At 41.6% G+C, this 16,840-nt stretch overlaps 1 protein-coding gene across 1 annotated transcript in view; it reads left to right on the forward strand.

The window, feature by feature from the left end:
* The window catches only part of tenm4 (teneurin transmembrane protein 4), a 195,079-nt gene that overhangs the window by 121,608 nt on the left and 56,631 nt on the right, over positions 1-16,840 (forward strand). Inside the window, exons 15-19 of the mRNA XM_042486820.1 lie at positions 465-491; positions 4,150-4,296; positions 5,165-5,381; positions 10,551-10,670; positions 16,287-16,548. Coding sequence (XP_042342754.1) covers positions 465-491; positions 4,150-4,296; positions 5,165-5,381; positions 10,551-10,670; positions 16,287-16,548 — 773 coding nt within the window. The remainder of the gene's footprint in view (positions 1-464; positions 492-4,149; positions 4,297-5,164; positions 5,382-10,550; positions 10,671-16,286; positions 16,549-16,840) is intronic.

Consider the following 16,840-nt stretch of genomic DNA (forward strand, 5'->3'; position numbering starts at 1 on the left):
AGAGGTCTTTCAAGATTAAAAGAGCTTTTCGTTGAACATCCTGACCTCCTGTACGATATTGCTTGAGAGATTTAAGGGTGGTAATATGTGCATCAATCACGTTGCTTTTGAAATACTCCCCTGAGATATTCTGCCGATCCCGGCAGTTGATAAATGGGGACAGATTGAAATGTTCTTTCTCGAGATATCACTTTTTTACCCTGTCTCTGACTTTCTTTGTTTCTTCCTCTCTCTTTTCTCTGTGTTCGCCACCCCCCTGTCTTTTTTTCCCATCTCCATCCATCTCCCTCTGTGTTGGATCGTATTTGTTGTGCTGCTTGTAATGCATGATTTTGCTTCATGACTGCACTTTTCCTTTTTTTATTTACCTTTTGTAATGTAAACTAACACCTTGCCTTGCTGTCTTGTCATGGAAGTGGCACTGTTCAAACCTCCCTTATATGTCCTGTCTTTTATCTCCCAAGCTCACTATCTGGATAAGGTAGTGAAAGGTATGGCATTCCTCCTTCCTTCTATTTTGCCCTCCTTCCATTGTACCTCCAGCCAGCATTAACAAGTCATGCACACACACCATGCTCTTCCCCCACATTGACATATGCAAACACGATGCACCTCTTGTCGCCCCAAACAACTCATTCTAAAGATCCCCACCTCCCATCAACTTTTTGCCATATTGTCACACAGTAATCTCCACTTAGCACTTTCGCACCTGGTGAGTCAAGTTGTGCTGCTTTCTATACGTGTCGATTACTTGGTTTGTGTTCGGCCTTGCTTTCTCAATAGGGGGGTGTTGTGAAAGGGGCTTCATAACCTGTGCCATGCATTATGGATGAATGTGCCGCTGCGAGCAGGGCCTGATAGGTGCTGAGGCCGCATCCTCTCTAATTAAAAGAGTTCATGGTCTGGTTGGTGCAGGGCAAGCAGGGGGTGGAGGCTCTGCAGCAACCCTGCCTTTCTGCCTCTAGCACCCTTTCTCTCTCTTTCTCTTTCTCTCTCTCTCTCTCTCTCTATCTCTCTCACTGTGTCCTTGGTAATGGACCACCTGGCATGAGAGCGACTGCCAGAGGAGTCCTTCGAACACTTGCAGCCTCACGTTTGGAGCTGTTTCAGGCAGGCTCGGGCAGGGCTCAGCAGGGGCTCCTCTCTGAAAGGGCTGCCAATTAAGTTGAACTGGTGCCAACAGAGAGCGGATCTTTATTTATCCTTGTAATAAACATTCGGAGCTTACTAATCATCTGTCTCCACTGGTCTAAACAGAGTTGTTTTGTCCATTTGCTCAATAAAAGGACGGCTAATGTCCAAACATGTCTAGGAGGCAAGACACTTTCTAATGGCATTAGCCTTCGACTGTGATCCCTTTCTTCACGGAAACAAGAAGAAAATTGAGAGAGGATTACTTTTTTTCTTACAATTTTTAATCCTCCATAATTGATCCCCAATATCCAATAGTCTGCATCTTGGTTGGTCATTTTGTGATGTATCTTTTTTCCCAAAAAGTTTTAAAGGAACTTTTCAACAAAAAACATTGTCTCTGCTCTATAGTACATGTGAAAGGCTGCATTAAATAATTGCAGGTTTCTGTCAGTCTGTTTAAAGCTGGTATTAACATGCGTCTCAGGTGATCTGATCATAACTGGATAGCTCTAAACACAGGTGTAAACGGCCACCAAGACGCATTTAAACAGCCACCAAGACGCATTGTGATCCAATCACTCAAACCACTTGCTGAGGTGGTCTGGGATGCAGTTGACCTCATGTGCTGTGTAGTATAAATGCTAACACCGTCCTGATGCGTCTCCAAAGAGGACTACATCATTAGCACAGGATATGGTGGTTGTTTTGGTGACAGTGTGCTAATGCTCTGTAGCTTCACTTAACTTCACTATATTTGAATATTAACCAATTATAAGAATAAATAAGAATAAAATATTAGTTGCTCTGTATAGTCGACAACAGAACTGAAAAGAATCAGAAAGGCTTGGGATATTAATTTGACAATTAGGCTTGGGCAGTATCTATTTTTTCTTACTTTTCTGAAATTTCACCCGAATATATGGTATATGATGGTATTTTGTTCACGGTGCTACCTATCCAGCAAATTTACTATGTTCTGCAAATGCTCTTAGCTAAAAAAAGGTTGAAAAAGAGAGTATTTATTCACATATTTTTCTTATTCAACAGAACAAAATGACCACTCACCTCCTGAATTCAAGTGTTTCTCTTTAACTAAACTAAAACCAGCTTAATTTCCTTGTTAACTCATAGTAAAACACATACAAACTCACCCAAACTGTCTTGGTTTGTCTTATTAATTGTCTATTTACTTAGTCCACTGTTCCAACAATAAACAACTCTGGTTTAGTTCAAATTACCCCTTGATTCACCAAGTTAGATGTGTAAATATGCTGCTTCTCCTCACTGTTATTCCCTGCCTTTGGCTGCCGGCTGTTTCCATTCCTGTAACAGTCCCACTACTGCCAATCATAATGTTTGTCAGCTCAGCTGCCTGTTCCACCTGTAGAGGCTGACTTCTGATAGTGCATGACTTGCACTACATACAATACATCCTTAATACAGCATTTCTATATGAGTTTAACAGACCATTTGTATTTTTGATGGTACTCAAATACATAATGTTAAGATTTTTTAAATGCCCTAGTAGTTTACCATAATACCATGATACTGCCCAGCCTATTGGCAATATTTCTTTTTAGTTGTTCCAGAAAATTAAAATTTAGTTCTGCTTTTCATTTTTAAATCACTATTTATATTGTATTAATGTGCAATAATACTGTATGGATGAATGTGGAGTGTTCATGGCTGTGTTAACACTCATGTCATGATACCATCCTTTCTCTGTGTTGCAACAACCAAAATGCAACTGATGTATTCCTCGGCTAAACATGTGATCCACAACACCAATCTATTCTTGGTACTGCTTCAGCCTTTTAGTACTTAAATACTTATCTCTGTTTCCCTACCATCACTCTTTCCTTTTTCATCTGATATTTCTCCCTTTAATACGTCTCCCATACATCGCGCCCGTCTCTCTCTCCTCCGTTCTTGCTCTCTCATTCTCCCACTCCTGTTCTCCCTGTGTGATGTAAGAGCACTGAGACAGCCGTCCCAGTCTCTTTAGTTGATAAAATGGGTCAGCTTAGCATTCTCTCTATCAAGGCAGCTTGCTAACAACGCAAACTGTGACAGACTCATGCGTTTGATATCTTGAGGTGTTACCCTCTGCTTCAGCAAGGGGATACGAATCACAAGGTACCAGATAAATGCCAAACAGCCTTAGAAAAAAATGGGTGAGATAATCCTCTGATCTATGCCCTTGTGAGGACCTAACCAGAGAGAACCAGAGGGATGTTTCACCTGTTGGTCTGCTCCAGTCTGCTTTTAGTTCCACTGGGGACACATACTTGGGAACACAGTGCAGGCAGAGTTCTCCCCTGCATAATGCAGCTTTTGAGCTCAGCCTTATACACCTCCTGCTGTTTTATTTTGCATTCCCATAGTGGCAGAACACACACTGTCCCTGAAGGAATAATGCTATTGATTCCTAAAAAGTGTCTGGAGACAACTTATCATAAAACAGAAAGCAAATAATGATATAAAGCTTTTTCCAATAACTAATACAGTTTTCTTGCAGCTCATTTTTTTAACAGACAACAGCAGCAGTGATGCTATGATCATAATGATGGTCACACTGGAAAAAAATCACATAAAAACGGGTCCAATTATGTGCAGGAATGCCAGCATATACACCACTGCTCTCATTATCCAGCTGTAGTAGCATAGATACAGGAGGCCAATCTACTGTAGTAATGAATGAATATTGATTTAGAAGATCCCTCTTATCTGATTTTACTGCAAAGGGATATTAGAAGCTTCACAAAAGGTGTATCAAATTAATCAACTTCAGCCAAGTCATTATAGCCACCCTCACCCATTTAAAATCTTAACATGACTGTAGTCTTTTGTTGACAGAGAAATACTGGCAACAAACCACTGTCATCAGCAAGCCCTTGATGTTTTATTGTTAGTGTTTCTTTACAAACAATATGTTACATTTATCTGTTACACGCTAAACCTGCTTTATTTGATATTCTGTGCCGACCTCTATCTTTGTCCTTTTTTGTTACACAGAGGGCTGCCCTGGTTTGTGCAATGGAAATGGTAGGTGTACTCTGGGTAACAATGGCTGGTACTGTGTGTGCCAGCTGGGCTGGAGGGGCACTGGCTGTGACACCTCTATGGAAACTGCCTGCAGTGATGTCAAGGACAACGATGGAGGTAAAATCACAAACAGCACACAGCAGTGCCTTCTGACACTGGCCAAGCATCAACAGGGACTCTTACCTAGACATGATTTGACTATAGAACGAACCACCTTTGTACTTGAGAATGAGCTGTACCTTGCTTTATGATTTCCAGGCTCAGTTGTGCTCTTAGGCAGGTGAGGATGAGGGATGGCTTCCAGTCAGTCACCTGGACAACAGGTCTTTATTAAAAAGCAGAGTTGCTGGCCTGAGGCCTCACGCATGCGCTGGCCCCAGGAGGAAGTCCCTGCTCTGCCCTCTAACTAGCCCCGAGCAGAGCCAGGCACACACACAGAGCCAGCCAGGGGGCTGCACCACTCTTGAGGCCAAGTGGAAGACGTGACTTCCCTTCCTCCAGACCTCACTCGGGGCTTGAGCTATGTGCTAGCATCCCTTATTTATGCAGGGACTGTTTATCCCCCCATCACTGCGCAGGGACTACAGTGTTCTCACTGGCAAAGAAGGGGTGCTGCTGGGGATTTGACTGACTCCTGACAGCAGGGTTTATTTTTATCACCCATCTGGCCAGATAGGCCCCTGAAAGCAAAGGGTAGGGAGTCCAATGACCCACTTTAGTAAAGTAAAGTGCATTGCACAGCAGCTCTCTCTGTCTTGTAAATTCTCATTGAAATAACAGATAGAGAACCACAAGCATTTCTAGAGGTGTTTGATGTTCTCCAGGACCAGATGTACATAACACAAATCCTATCATGTAGTAAAACAACAGTCCAAATTAACAACGGCTCAATGATTTCAATATATATTCTTAGTTTCTTTTGCCAGGTGTGTGTCCAGGCTGTTGTTTAATTAGAGAGTGTGTGTCACTTGTTTGACCTTGTCAGATGGCTTAGTGGACTGCATGGATCCAGACTGCTGTCTGCAGGCAACCTGTCACACCACCTCACTGTGTGTTGGCTCCCCGGACCCCCTGGACATCATCCAGGAGACACAGATGTCCTCCACACAGAGCAACCTGCAGACTTTCTACGACCGAGTGCACTTCCTGGTGGGCAGAGACAGCACCCACATCATCCCCGGAACCAACCCCTTCGATGGAAAGTGAGTGACTTGTGCATTGCTCTCAGCAGACAACCACCCGGTGCGACATTCTGTAACAAGACAAAAGCTGTTATTCTCCTGGGAATCGATACGAAATTGAATTCTCCTTTTTCTGCATCGTCATTTGTTTTTCATGCATCGATTTCTTGAGAGATCACGCTCATTTAGTTAAGCCAGTTAAATTTGTCTTTGCTAGATTTCATATGTTTCACAGTTCAATTCAGCTGCTCAGGATGCTTGACTTTGATTGTATCTGTAGTTGTGTAGCTTTGCTCACTTTTATTGGATTAAACAGTAATGTAGCATGAATTTGCATCATACTTTAGCTTCCATCACTTTTTAGTTAAGTAATGACGTTTGAGGTGCAAACACAAATCAGAGGTTTTCATTATTAATGTAGGCCAGTCCAGTTACACTGGTATGGTTATTGCACTGACAAATCTTAGTGCGTGTAGAACGTTTGCTTTTTTTAACCCAGAACAAAATGTCCGTGCGAGGGAAGGGAGGCAGCTATAGGCAGTGGAGGCTGACATGGGCAAGGACTGGTGGCATGCAGAGCTTGAAGGGTGATGGACAGATGATGATGGACAAACATAGAATGTGGCAAAAAGCAGGGAGCATTCCCTTGCACCAAAGGCATCTCATATTCATGTATTGTGATTACTTTTACTGTAATCCATCTGAGGCCCACTCCCAGAGGCAGAGCTCACGACACCCCAGCCATGGAATCTGAGGCGCTTTCATATCAGGCAGTATGGCTGTCAAAGTCCCATAAGATTCCCCTGCCTCTCTTTTCCTTTGTCTCCGTCTCTTTTCATCTTTAATCGCTTGTGAGGCTGTGTCACCTTATTTGCATCCCACACTTGCTTATGGATCCCTCTCATCTTGGCTTATTATAGTCCTGTGAAACAAACAGTCAAAACAAAATAAATTGAGAATAAAATAAGTTGAGAATATTTCACATTTTTGTCTCTGTTGATAAAATTGTATAAAATGGTGTCAAAAACAGCAGACTAATCAAACAAACTTCACAGCATGGAGCTGTTATTTGAGGCTTTTTTTTCCTAAGTGATGGCAGGGGGTTGTAGTTTCAGACATTACTATTTTTAGTGCAGCAGAGCTGTTGCTTTGTTCTTGAAGAGAAAATCGATTTCAAAACTGTCCCTGCTAAAGCAGTATCCTTTCCTTTAGTATAATTTGTAGCACAGCACATCTTAGTATTGGGTGCTGGTTGATATGTGTGAAGATATATGTGTTTGCTTCCCCGATGCTGTCCATCATATCTCGTGTTTTTATATCTACGCTGTCTATGTTCAGCATACATCTCTTTTATTTCTTAGGTAGTCATCTGCATATGATCAGACATCACTCAATTTGCATTTAGAAAAGGAAAAAGCTGTACCAATTACATCAACTTTCATCGAGCTCAAACGCCTGTCTGTTTCTGAAATGTTTGTGGTAGTGTCAGCCAATACTTGAAAAAAGCATTTGTAACACACTTTGTGACATTTTCCCTCATTGACATTTTTCTGACTTTTTCAAGAACCACTCAACATTTTGCAGGTCTTCACTGGACAGAGGAAGAGGTGTACAGAGTTGAGTAATACTCTTGTCTCTGTCACAAGAAGATGCAGCCATAAATAAGTAAAATCAAGAACCCAGAGATGAGCTGCAAGATTGGAGGCCTCAGCTCACCTAAAAATATCAGTGATAATCTATTATTCATGCTTGGTATTCATTCCCTACCCACTGACAGATATGAGCGGTTATGACAGGGGGCCCTGGGCTTCAGATGTGCCTTACAGGCACGGTCTCAGCATCTTTCTGATATGCTGTCCTGGTCACCTGATCATCTCTGTATTGATCCATTAACCGCTTCCTCATGCTAGTAGACATGTTGGAGTGCTATTTCTGATGTTTCCCACCACAAAAAGCTGCATAGGTGCCACTGAATAAAGCATCTGCCACTGCATTAAACGTCTCGACTCTCCACCATGACACATAATACAAGAGACTGCCAAGGCCCAGCAGTGGATGCTGACTAGAATAGTAAACAGGGACTTTGTCCGCGGAACAATTTGGGCAAAGATTGATAGCTGGCTTATAATAGCAAGGCAGAAGCCATTTGCTTCATTTACAGGCTTGCACTTTTATGATTTTATTTATAACTAACTCTTTTATTAACGTTAGGCCATTAGTGTCAGAAAAGCTGTTGTTTTTTCTCAGTGTTCTCTGTCTCAGCATTGTATATTTGGAGAGTTAAATATTCACATTGAAGCCTCTTTATTTTACACCGTACTGGGTAACATACAGGCAGGGGAAGATAGGACTGCAGTGACATGCTTGTATTTGCGTCAGGGTTTACCCTGTAATCAAGTCATTTGCATAAGTAATGATGTTTTTGTTGCTTCTGCAGGGGTGGTACCATTTATTAACCCCGATCATTCAAAGTTCTTTCTTTTTTAAAGTCTGGCATGCATTTTTTATTTTGTCTGAAATACTACTGAGCAGCGCAGTTTTCCTCACAATTGCATGCTGGCAAAGGGGGGTGTTTGTTTCATTTTTTGACAAATTTATACAGTGTGACAGCTGTTAGTTGCTTTTTGTGACATTTTTTTCTTACCAAAGGTTGCTGGGTTTCATTAAAAGTAATTCGCTTTGCAGCGCTACACACCCACCTCCCTGCAATGGGCAGTTTGTAGAAAACTGAAACAGAATATTTCATGAAACACTGCTGTGATTAGCTGTAAGTATAACTAGCCCTCATATAAAAAAACATATCTAACAGAAAACTCACTCAATAAGAAGAGTTAGATATGTAATTATTTCCTGTTTTGACTCCAAATGGAGTCACTTTAGAACAGCTTGTTTGAATGGTGCACGATGGTGGTGCACGTCATGCTGAAAAGTAAGTGAAGTGGTGATGGGTATCTGCTTCGTGCATTAACATTACATACATCACATCAATGGCAATATCCACCTCAAGTCTGGGATAGACCAAAGCTGTTTTCTCATACAAACTCCAAACTCTGTGTCAGGAATGTTCACACCTACGGGGCAAGATGGCACCTGCAGAGGAGGTGCAGGAGGCAGGAAGTGACGCAGATTATATCAAGGTCAAGTAGCCAGTTTATATTTTGGTCACAATTAGTCTCTTGCAGTTTGTCTGAAATTTGTCTGATGAGTTCAGCTTCAGCCCTTACCGACAGACGTTCCCGAATCTTGTCATCTCTCCAGTTGGACATTTTTATTCCCGTCTTTATATAAATGGCCCTTCCTCTTTATCCTGGGATGTTTATTGTCTTCTGGTTTTAAGCAAGTCGTATGGTAGAAACGTCATCAACATTCCCACTCGCTCGCTGTGAATTCCCCAGACAATAGAGTGTCCAGGGATGATGTTTTTCTTCATGTTGACACAGAAGTTAGCGTCACCCTGGTTCCAAGACAAATAAAAGCTTCAAAGTTCACATGTGGGATATTTGATAACATTTTTTATGTTGTAGAACGAAGTGTTAAAGTCACTGAAGCTTGTGTTTACCACTGACTTTATCCAGTCTAACCAAAAACCCATTCAAAAAACCCATGGACTTCGAGACGAGGATCCAGAGCTTCAGAAATGCTAACTCATTTCTGTGTTTTAGGACTCATTCCTGCAGCAGTCTTTTACATGTTGTATTTGCACATGGGCCCGGAAGGACATCACACCGACTTTTTGCTAGGGACCTGGCAGGATTAAGTCCGGTTAATGTCCGAGCCAACTGATTCGGACATTTGCATCCTCACATATAGCTCCTTGGGGTAATGTCTATAATTTCAGGTTTGCAGTGCATGTGTTATCCATAATACTCCCTCTTAAAAAAACATAAACTAGAGATGGTTTCCTGCTGAATTCATTTTTCAACGCATGTCCTCACTTTGCCCTCTGAGGATGATGTATGATAAACCGGGGTTTGGAGATATTCTGAAGTCCCATTCAACTTTGTGAATCCTCTTGGACTAGTGAAATCTCATACGGAGGGGAAGTTTCTGCGGTGCATGCTTCACGCTTCCTTTGCTGCTCTTTCTTTCTGTTCTGTTTGATGTCAATATTTAAATCATTTGTCTTGACAGCGAGGAATCATCTCCCCATGTGGTTCACAGAGGCAGGAAGGAGATAGTTCCACTTTCACAGCTCCATCTGAAGAAAATGTGGATGATTGCCTCTTCAAACAAGACTCTAAAATAAACTGTCGGCATGAATGATTAATCGTAGACAGCCAGGCCAGAGCTGGGTTAACTTTAGTAGTAATTCTATGTAAATGCATCCAGATAGATCTTTGGGTATGAGCTCACGGATTCAGAGCAGTATCTCCTTGCTTGTTTACAGTGCAGTGGTGGACAGCCAAGGTCTTCTGAAGGGGACACGGCCTAATTAACATAAAACTGGGTTTCTGGGGACCAGGATAGTGTGGGGTGAAGGATCTTGCCTCTGGTAAGGACATGTTGAGGTCAGCCACTAACACACCAGTGTTAATTGTTTCCAGTACGTGGCAGTGTTTAAGACCCAAATGTATTAAAAATAGCCATGCTCTAATGAAGAAGTGGCAGCAAGGCATTTGTTAGGGGACCATTTTTTGCAAACGACTACAGAAACGATGGCTGACCATGAGTTTGGCCTTGCTAATGACATGGGCAAGACTCGACAGGGGAGACATGATACAGCAAGGTCTCAACTCATCAGTTCAGTAAGATTAGGGGGTGAATTTGGATGACTTCCCACTATTGATTGGTGGGGACTGATGATCAGATCTAATTTATGCAGCTTCTGGAGACCTGATGTCAGTCTGGAAATCTGTCAAGGTCTTGATAACCAGCCAAGCAAGTCTTGCAATCTGCAGTCCTATTATTTCCCTCTCTTGCATTCTGTAATGGAAAAGATAAATCCTCTTTTTTTAATTAGAGCAAAAGCAAAGTAAAGCTTCCTTATCTCATTATCCTTCCATTCTGGATAGAGAAATCCTTAGAGACATTGTGGGAGGTGTTAGGTTGCTCTGGTTCTGTTATGGCAGTTTGTTGTTATTGTGTACAGTATTTTCTTTGATAACAACCGTACTTACTGTATGTTTTTTTGTTTTACCTTACTGTTGATGAAGTGTTTGTAACTGTGTTGGTCTTCTCTTTCCCATGCAGCCATGCGTGTGTAATTCGTGGACAAGTACTGACCTCAGATGGAACACCACTGGTTGGCGTCAACATCAGTTTCATCAACAACCCGTCCTATGGTTACACAATCACCAGGCAGGATGGAAGGTAAGAGCCCTCAGCGTTACATTGACACACACACGCACACGCCACAAAAAGGGATGCAATCCAAATGCCAAGAGCTGCTGCCTAAATATGCTGTACAGAGATGTGACAATGATATTTATATTATTGTCAAATCGTGTTGTTTAGCTGTGCTGAATTCTAATGATGGAAGGGGGGGGAAAAAACAGTTGCCACTGCAAACTGTGCCGCCATTGATCTGCTTTGTGCTTTCATTTGGTCCAATTTTGGAGTTCTCGGCTCAATTCCCAGAGAAATCAAACAAAGCCCTTCTGGTATACTCATAAGTTATGCTTCAGTAGCAGCAGGGAGGGGAAAGAATAAAATATGCCAATTCAAAGCAGCTCACTGGGGCTATGAAACATAGTGCAGATGGACATTATTTATTTGACAAAGGAAGATTTAGGGAATTAATTTAAGTTTAAGCCACCTGCAATTAATTTGCTTTGCATCTGCCTTCCTTCTTGTTGTAGCTTAATACTACTTGTTTTGCCATTGATGTCATGGGTGACAATCCTGATCTGTACGAGTTGTGTGCGTTTCTAAAATCTGTTTTCATAAAGTTACACAAATGCACAGATTGACAGTGATCATTACCACCATCATCTTCAGACAACTCCCCATAACCTCTGCCTCTGCAAGAGACAGGAAAGCTTGTCAATAAACACATCTCCTAGCTTCTTGTATCATTATACCACCACTAGAACCGCTTTGGAGGAAGTGTTGAAGTGTTCTAATGAAACAAGTTGAAAAAGTCCCTGCTTGGCTTTCTTTGAGCAACTCTATGCCAGCTGCTTTGGCACCAGTTTGGTTTCTCAGAGAAATCCGAATAAAAACCTCAGACTGGTTTCGCTGTGTTTCTTGGAGTGAAAGAAAAAAGCCTGAGAGAAAAAAAAAACATTGTCTTTATAATTTCTGTTCTTTTCTAAATATATTTTTGGATCAGATTGCACATACATAAGCCTCTTTTCCACTCAAAAAACCAACTAACATCCACTGTCATCTAGATTTTTTAATGTAAGGGGAATGGTTATAATCGACATTCAAACGCAGGTCAGATTATCCTGGTAAGACCACCCTGATGACGTGAGCTCAACAATAGTAGAGTAAACACAGCAATAAGTGAAGTTTTATCAGTAATGAAGTTGAGATCAAAAATTAAATAAGAGTAAGACGATGCACTTGCGGAATTCTCAGGAGAAAAAGACTTTTTTTACCATTTTTCTGACTGGATTTGGCAAAAGCTTTATTTCTTAACTGGTTCTGTTGGTGATGAAAAAGACGCTCTCTGGTACAAATCCAATTTTTATTGTTGTTCTGCCACTGATTGTTGTCAATGAGGATCACTTCACATGCAAATGGAAAATATAAATAAATTATATTTTTTAGACCGTTGCTGTCTAACATGGTTTTACTAGGCTAGAGTCAAATGACTATGCAGTAGACATAAGTATTTATCAACTCTGGCTCTGTTCGGCATTGATGGTAACACAACAACCGGGTGAACACGTTAATTGTAGCCCCTCAACATGCGGAATGCATCAACATGCTGACATAAATTACGTCCACCTCCATCTAAGCAGAGCTTAATCATCAGTCCAAATACAAAGAGGGAGACTGTATAAGTAAGAGTTATATGAAAAGAAGTAACCACCAAGTTTTCACAGGTCTCTGTCCATGTTGCTTCCTACTGTTTATGTGGTTTTTGACATGGCCTTGAATGTGTGTCAAATGTAACACACCAAAAAAAAAAAAAACCACTTACATAAAGGCATATTCATCTGCTGCAGAGTCGTGTACACAGCTCTGCTCCACTGACAATAGAAAAGGAGTCTATAGTCTATTTTTTTAGCAGGTTTACCCATGTTTTAAAAACATGTAGATGCATCTCTCATAGTAGGCAGTGTTAGTAAGGCGTTGTGGCAAAACGAGCCTCTCTATCACAGCACAGCATGAATTGGTGTTTGCTCTCCGAGCCCCACTTCCTCCCGACACTTTTATCAGTCACTGACACTCTAAAGACCCACTTCTTTGCCACAGGTTGGATCTTGATCATTCTTCCTTTTCCTCATTCCCTCCATCTTCTTGTCAATCTCCTCTTTTCCCCAAGTTTTACAAAAATTTCTCATCTCCACCTCATCATCTTCACCTTCCTAACTTATTTCATCTGCTCTCCATCCCTTCACGCTAGTCCTCCTCCAATCTCCCACTGCCCTTAAGCCTTTCCTTTCTCTGCACAGCTCTTTCACTTATTTCCTGTACTTTCCTTGTGCCCAGGTCTCATGTCCTCTCCGCTGCACCGGCTTCCCTCATCTCTATCCTTTTCCCCCATTTATGCGTGTCCCGTTTTTCTCGTGCATCACTCTGTTTTTCCTTCGCAAAGCACTATAGTCTTTTTTCCCTTCCAGCATATGTGTAAACACTACTCCATCTCCGAGGTTCCCCTGTAAACATGCCCAGTCTCCTGCAACTCCCCTGCAATCACTGTAAACTGGCTCAGTGCAGCGTGAAATCAGAAATGCACCTGTTCAACCACTTAGAAATGGGAAAGCTGTCTCAACTCATTTTTATGATGTGTTCTTTATTGTCCAAGGGCTTAGTTTTTAAATTACCTTTTCCACTATCTTGAAAAGTTTTCTGGCCTAACAAAAGAGGTTAGCCTAGTTTCTTTACCGCTGTGTAGCCATTTTCTGACTGGCTGAGCATTGAGACACACTTGTTCCCATTTACGCTTTTCTCCAATAATGAGTAAAAGGCTGATGTGGATTACAGTCCATTGCTCTATTACCTGCTAGTGCTTCTATAGAAGGACTACTTGGCAATTTGTAAACAGATCATCATTATGTTCCAAGATTGCACTATATTATGGCCACATCTCCAAAGTACTATTTTAACTGATTTGCATTTATTACAAACTATTATTTATAGGTTTGGTTATACATTTTATATTATTATTTTTTATATCTTTGTTCATGCTCTATATCATTAAAAATGGGGGTTACCCTTGAATTCCCAAGTTTTAAATACATGTATAAAGTTAAGAAAAAGTGAAGTACTTTTAATTATTATTATAGTTACTGTTAATTTTTTTTATGTTTTTGGGGGGTGATTTTTACATATGGCACCATCATAAAAGTGGACACCAATGTGTTTTGTTTTTACTACGGTTTATAAGTGAATGCAGACACTAAAGTTAAGGCCACATAAATAATTGAGGTCCTAGTTGGTGAGTAAATCATTTTCACCTACTTCAAATTTAGATAATGTGCCTACCTCACCATACAATCATTACTCTCTTACAAAACTTGTGTCTTTGGGTGTTTTTCTTCTCTTTTTGTCTTTTTTCTATTTACGGCCCCTAAAATGTCTGACCTCACTATACAGATGTATCAGTGTAAAGTTTGCCACTTGAGAGGTGTTTTCACCTTCCAAAATGTCTGTACAGTTTCCTAAAGTCTTAGATTGAATGACATGCCAGGCAAGCTAGATTAGCTATGTCACCAATACAAACCCATTTGCTTTCTAATACAGGAACAGATATTGACAGGGGAATAGACGTTAATAAAACGCTATAAAAAATAAAAAATCTAAAACCTACAGTGCAGGGCGGACTTGTCAGCACACAGAGCAGAGTTAGCAATAACATAGTGATTGTAGATTGTGCAGTTTTTTGATTGATCATACCCTGGAGCTTCCTTTCACTATCTCCAAAAACATAATTGTAGTAGATGTTATTATATGTTTCATAATTTGAAAGAGGGTATTTATAGGCACATCATGTAGGTGCAAGGCTATCAAAAAACAGCTCACATGAGGAAAAAGGTAACGCCTGCACACTTACTCCATGCCACACAAGTTTATTGAAGACGTTTGGATCCTACTTGGATCTTGACCTGACGAATAGCCAGGTAGGATTGAAACATCATCTTCAATTATTATATATTATATTATATGTTTCACAACCATAAATGCTGTTTCGGACACTGCCAGTTAGCATTCAAACTAACAAGGTAACAACTTAAATAAAAGATGCTAACTACACTTACCATTCTGATATGTTTGCTAGTCGCTCTGTGTCTGCCTGAAGCTCAGACATGCATTACTGAATCCTTCCAATGTTTCCTCTTATGCTGTTTTGATGCGCATTGCCTAGCGCAAACAGCACTGAAAAAAGGGGAAAGGAACAACCTACTAAAAGATTTAATATCATGTACTGCCCAGTTTATTGCAAGCATACATTGGCTAACAAATGATTGCATATAATTTGCTTGAGCCGTGCCAAGTTCATTGGCAGGGTTAACTCTTTGAGCTTGATGTATTCCCCGAGGGCACAAGCAAGCAAGGCTATTGTAGGTAGCTTAATAAATTTAGTCACATGGCTCAAGGCTGTTGTCCTGATTGATAACAGTCAGTGAATCCCTTCATCGATTGGCCACACTGCCCATGGGTATCTGTACAGAAGTGTTTTAAGCGTGCATAGCCTTAGCCTGCCAGGTGTCTTGCAGGCTGACCGGCTGTAGCTGCATGGCCACTGATGAATCATGGCAGCACAATGATACGACTACCGCAGCCCCCTTCAGCTCTGCAGCCTCTGCACTGGTGGACAGACTCACATGCAGCCAAGGGCAAAACACCAAGGGCGGAACAAACCTTTGTTTATTGCCACAGCCAATCAGATGTTTACCCTCAAGAGAAGTTAGACAGAGCAGATTTATGTAGTAGCTTAAATCAAGAGGGAGGTTACCTAGTTTGGAAGCAACTATTTGGAACTGCTTCTTTATCTGTAATTTGGCGAGGATGCTCCCCATGTGAGAATGAGTTCCTGTCCCCTGGGCCTGTAGGTGACCAGGTGCTAATTGGCTCTTAGAGAGAAGTGACAAGAGCTGCAGAAATCCAGTGCAGGTGCAAGCATGTTGTTGTCACCATGCAGCCGTTATAGATGATGAAATCGCCAGCCTGTTTACTGAGACCCACTCAGGTCAGACCAGAGGCACAGGCCCTTAAATGCAACAGTAGATGGGATTGCATTGCAGGGCTTTTAGACTGATGTTGGAGTGGACAGCCTTCATCCGAGGGATCGATAGCGAAGTGGCGGCTGCCTCCATCCTGCAGCACAAATCTCTCTCTCACACACAGATAAATGTGAGCACAGGAGCAGTGCATTGGACACGCATGGGGGTGAAACAGTCATGCCTGAACTTACAGCATTCATCTACTATTTTCCATTCCTCACATAAAATCTACAGATTATGACATTAATTAAGAGCTTCTAACACTGTGATTAATCATCCTATTGTATTTTCAGCCTGTGTGTGCCAGAAAGATAAAGCTAAATAGTGAAAAAGCATCATTCCTTCCCAGCCTTCATTTATTAAAACATGGAATTTATTCCTGTTTGATCTGTTATAACAACACTTAATTAGAAAATAGTCATTACAGTCAAATAAAATTGTTGCATGGTTTAATCCTCAACACACAACAGATTACATGCATGCTAATGGGAATTTTCACAGTATTTATTTGAAAAATATATAATCCTCTATCTTCACTGTATGAGAGTCACATCCATCCTTCCTGACATTGCGCACTTCTCTGTTGCAGTTTTGACTTGGTGACCAATGGGGGCATAGCCATAGCCCTGCACTTTGAGCGCGCTCCATTCATCACCCAGGAGCACACTCTCTGGTTGCCATGGGGACGCTTCTTTGTCATGGATACCATTGTCATGCGGCATGAGGAGAATGACATCCCTAGCTGTGACCTTAGCAGCTTCACCAGACCGAGCCCTGTGGTGTCTCCGGCTCCACTCACAGCATTCGCTGGCTCCTGCGCTGAAAGGCGGACTGTCGTCCCCGAAATCCAGGTGACCACTCCTCACCCTACCCTCTTCTCTGCCTTGCAGGTTGTGATCCACATGGGTCTCTCCCCTCCAAATGATTCATGGCACACATCTTGGAGAGACCCTGAAGACTATTCATCAAGTGCAAGTGTAATAGTAACTCTGGCTCATGGCAGAGCTGTGATCCTATCTCTCTGGTGTAATTGGTCTGTGGAGCTTGGGCGATTTACAATGTGCATTGTACTGCATCACTGCAGAGTGATGATGATTACCTCACACACAGAAAACAGCCTGGACATTTTTAATTTCTCCTGGG

Source organism: Plectropomus leopardus, chromosome 5 (assembly GCF_008729295.1).
Source record: "Plectropomus leopardus isolate mb chromosome 5, YSFRI_Pleo_2.0, whole genome shotgun sequence".
Taxonomy (NCBI): Eukaryota; Metazoa; Chordata; class Actinopteri; order Perciformes; family Serranidae; genus Plectropomus; species Plectropomus leopardus.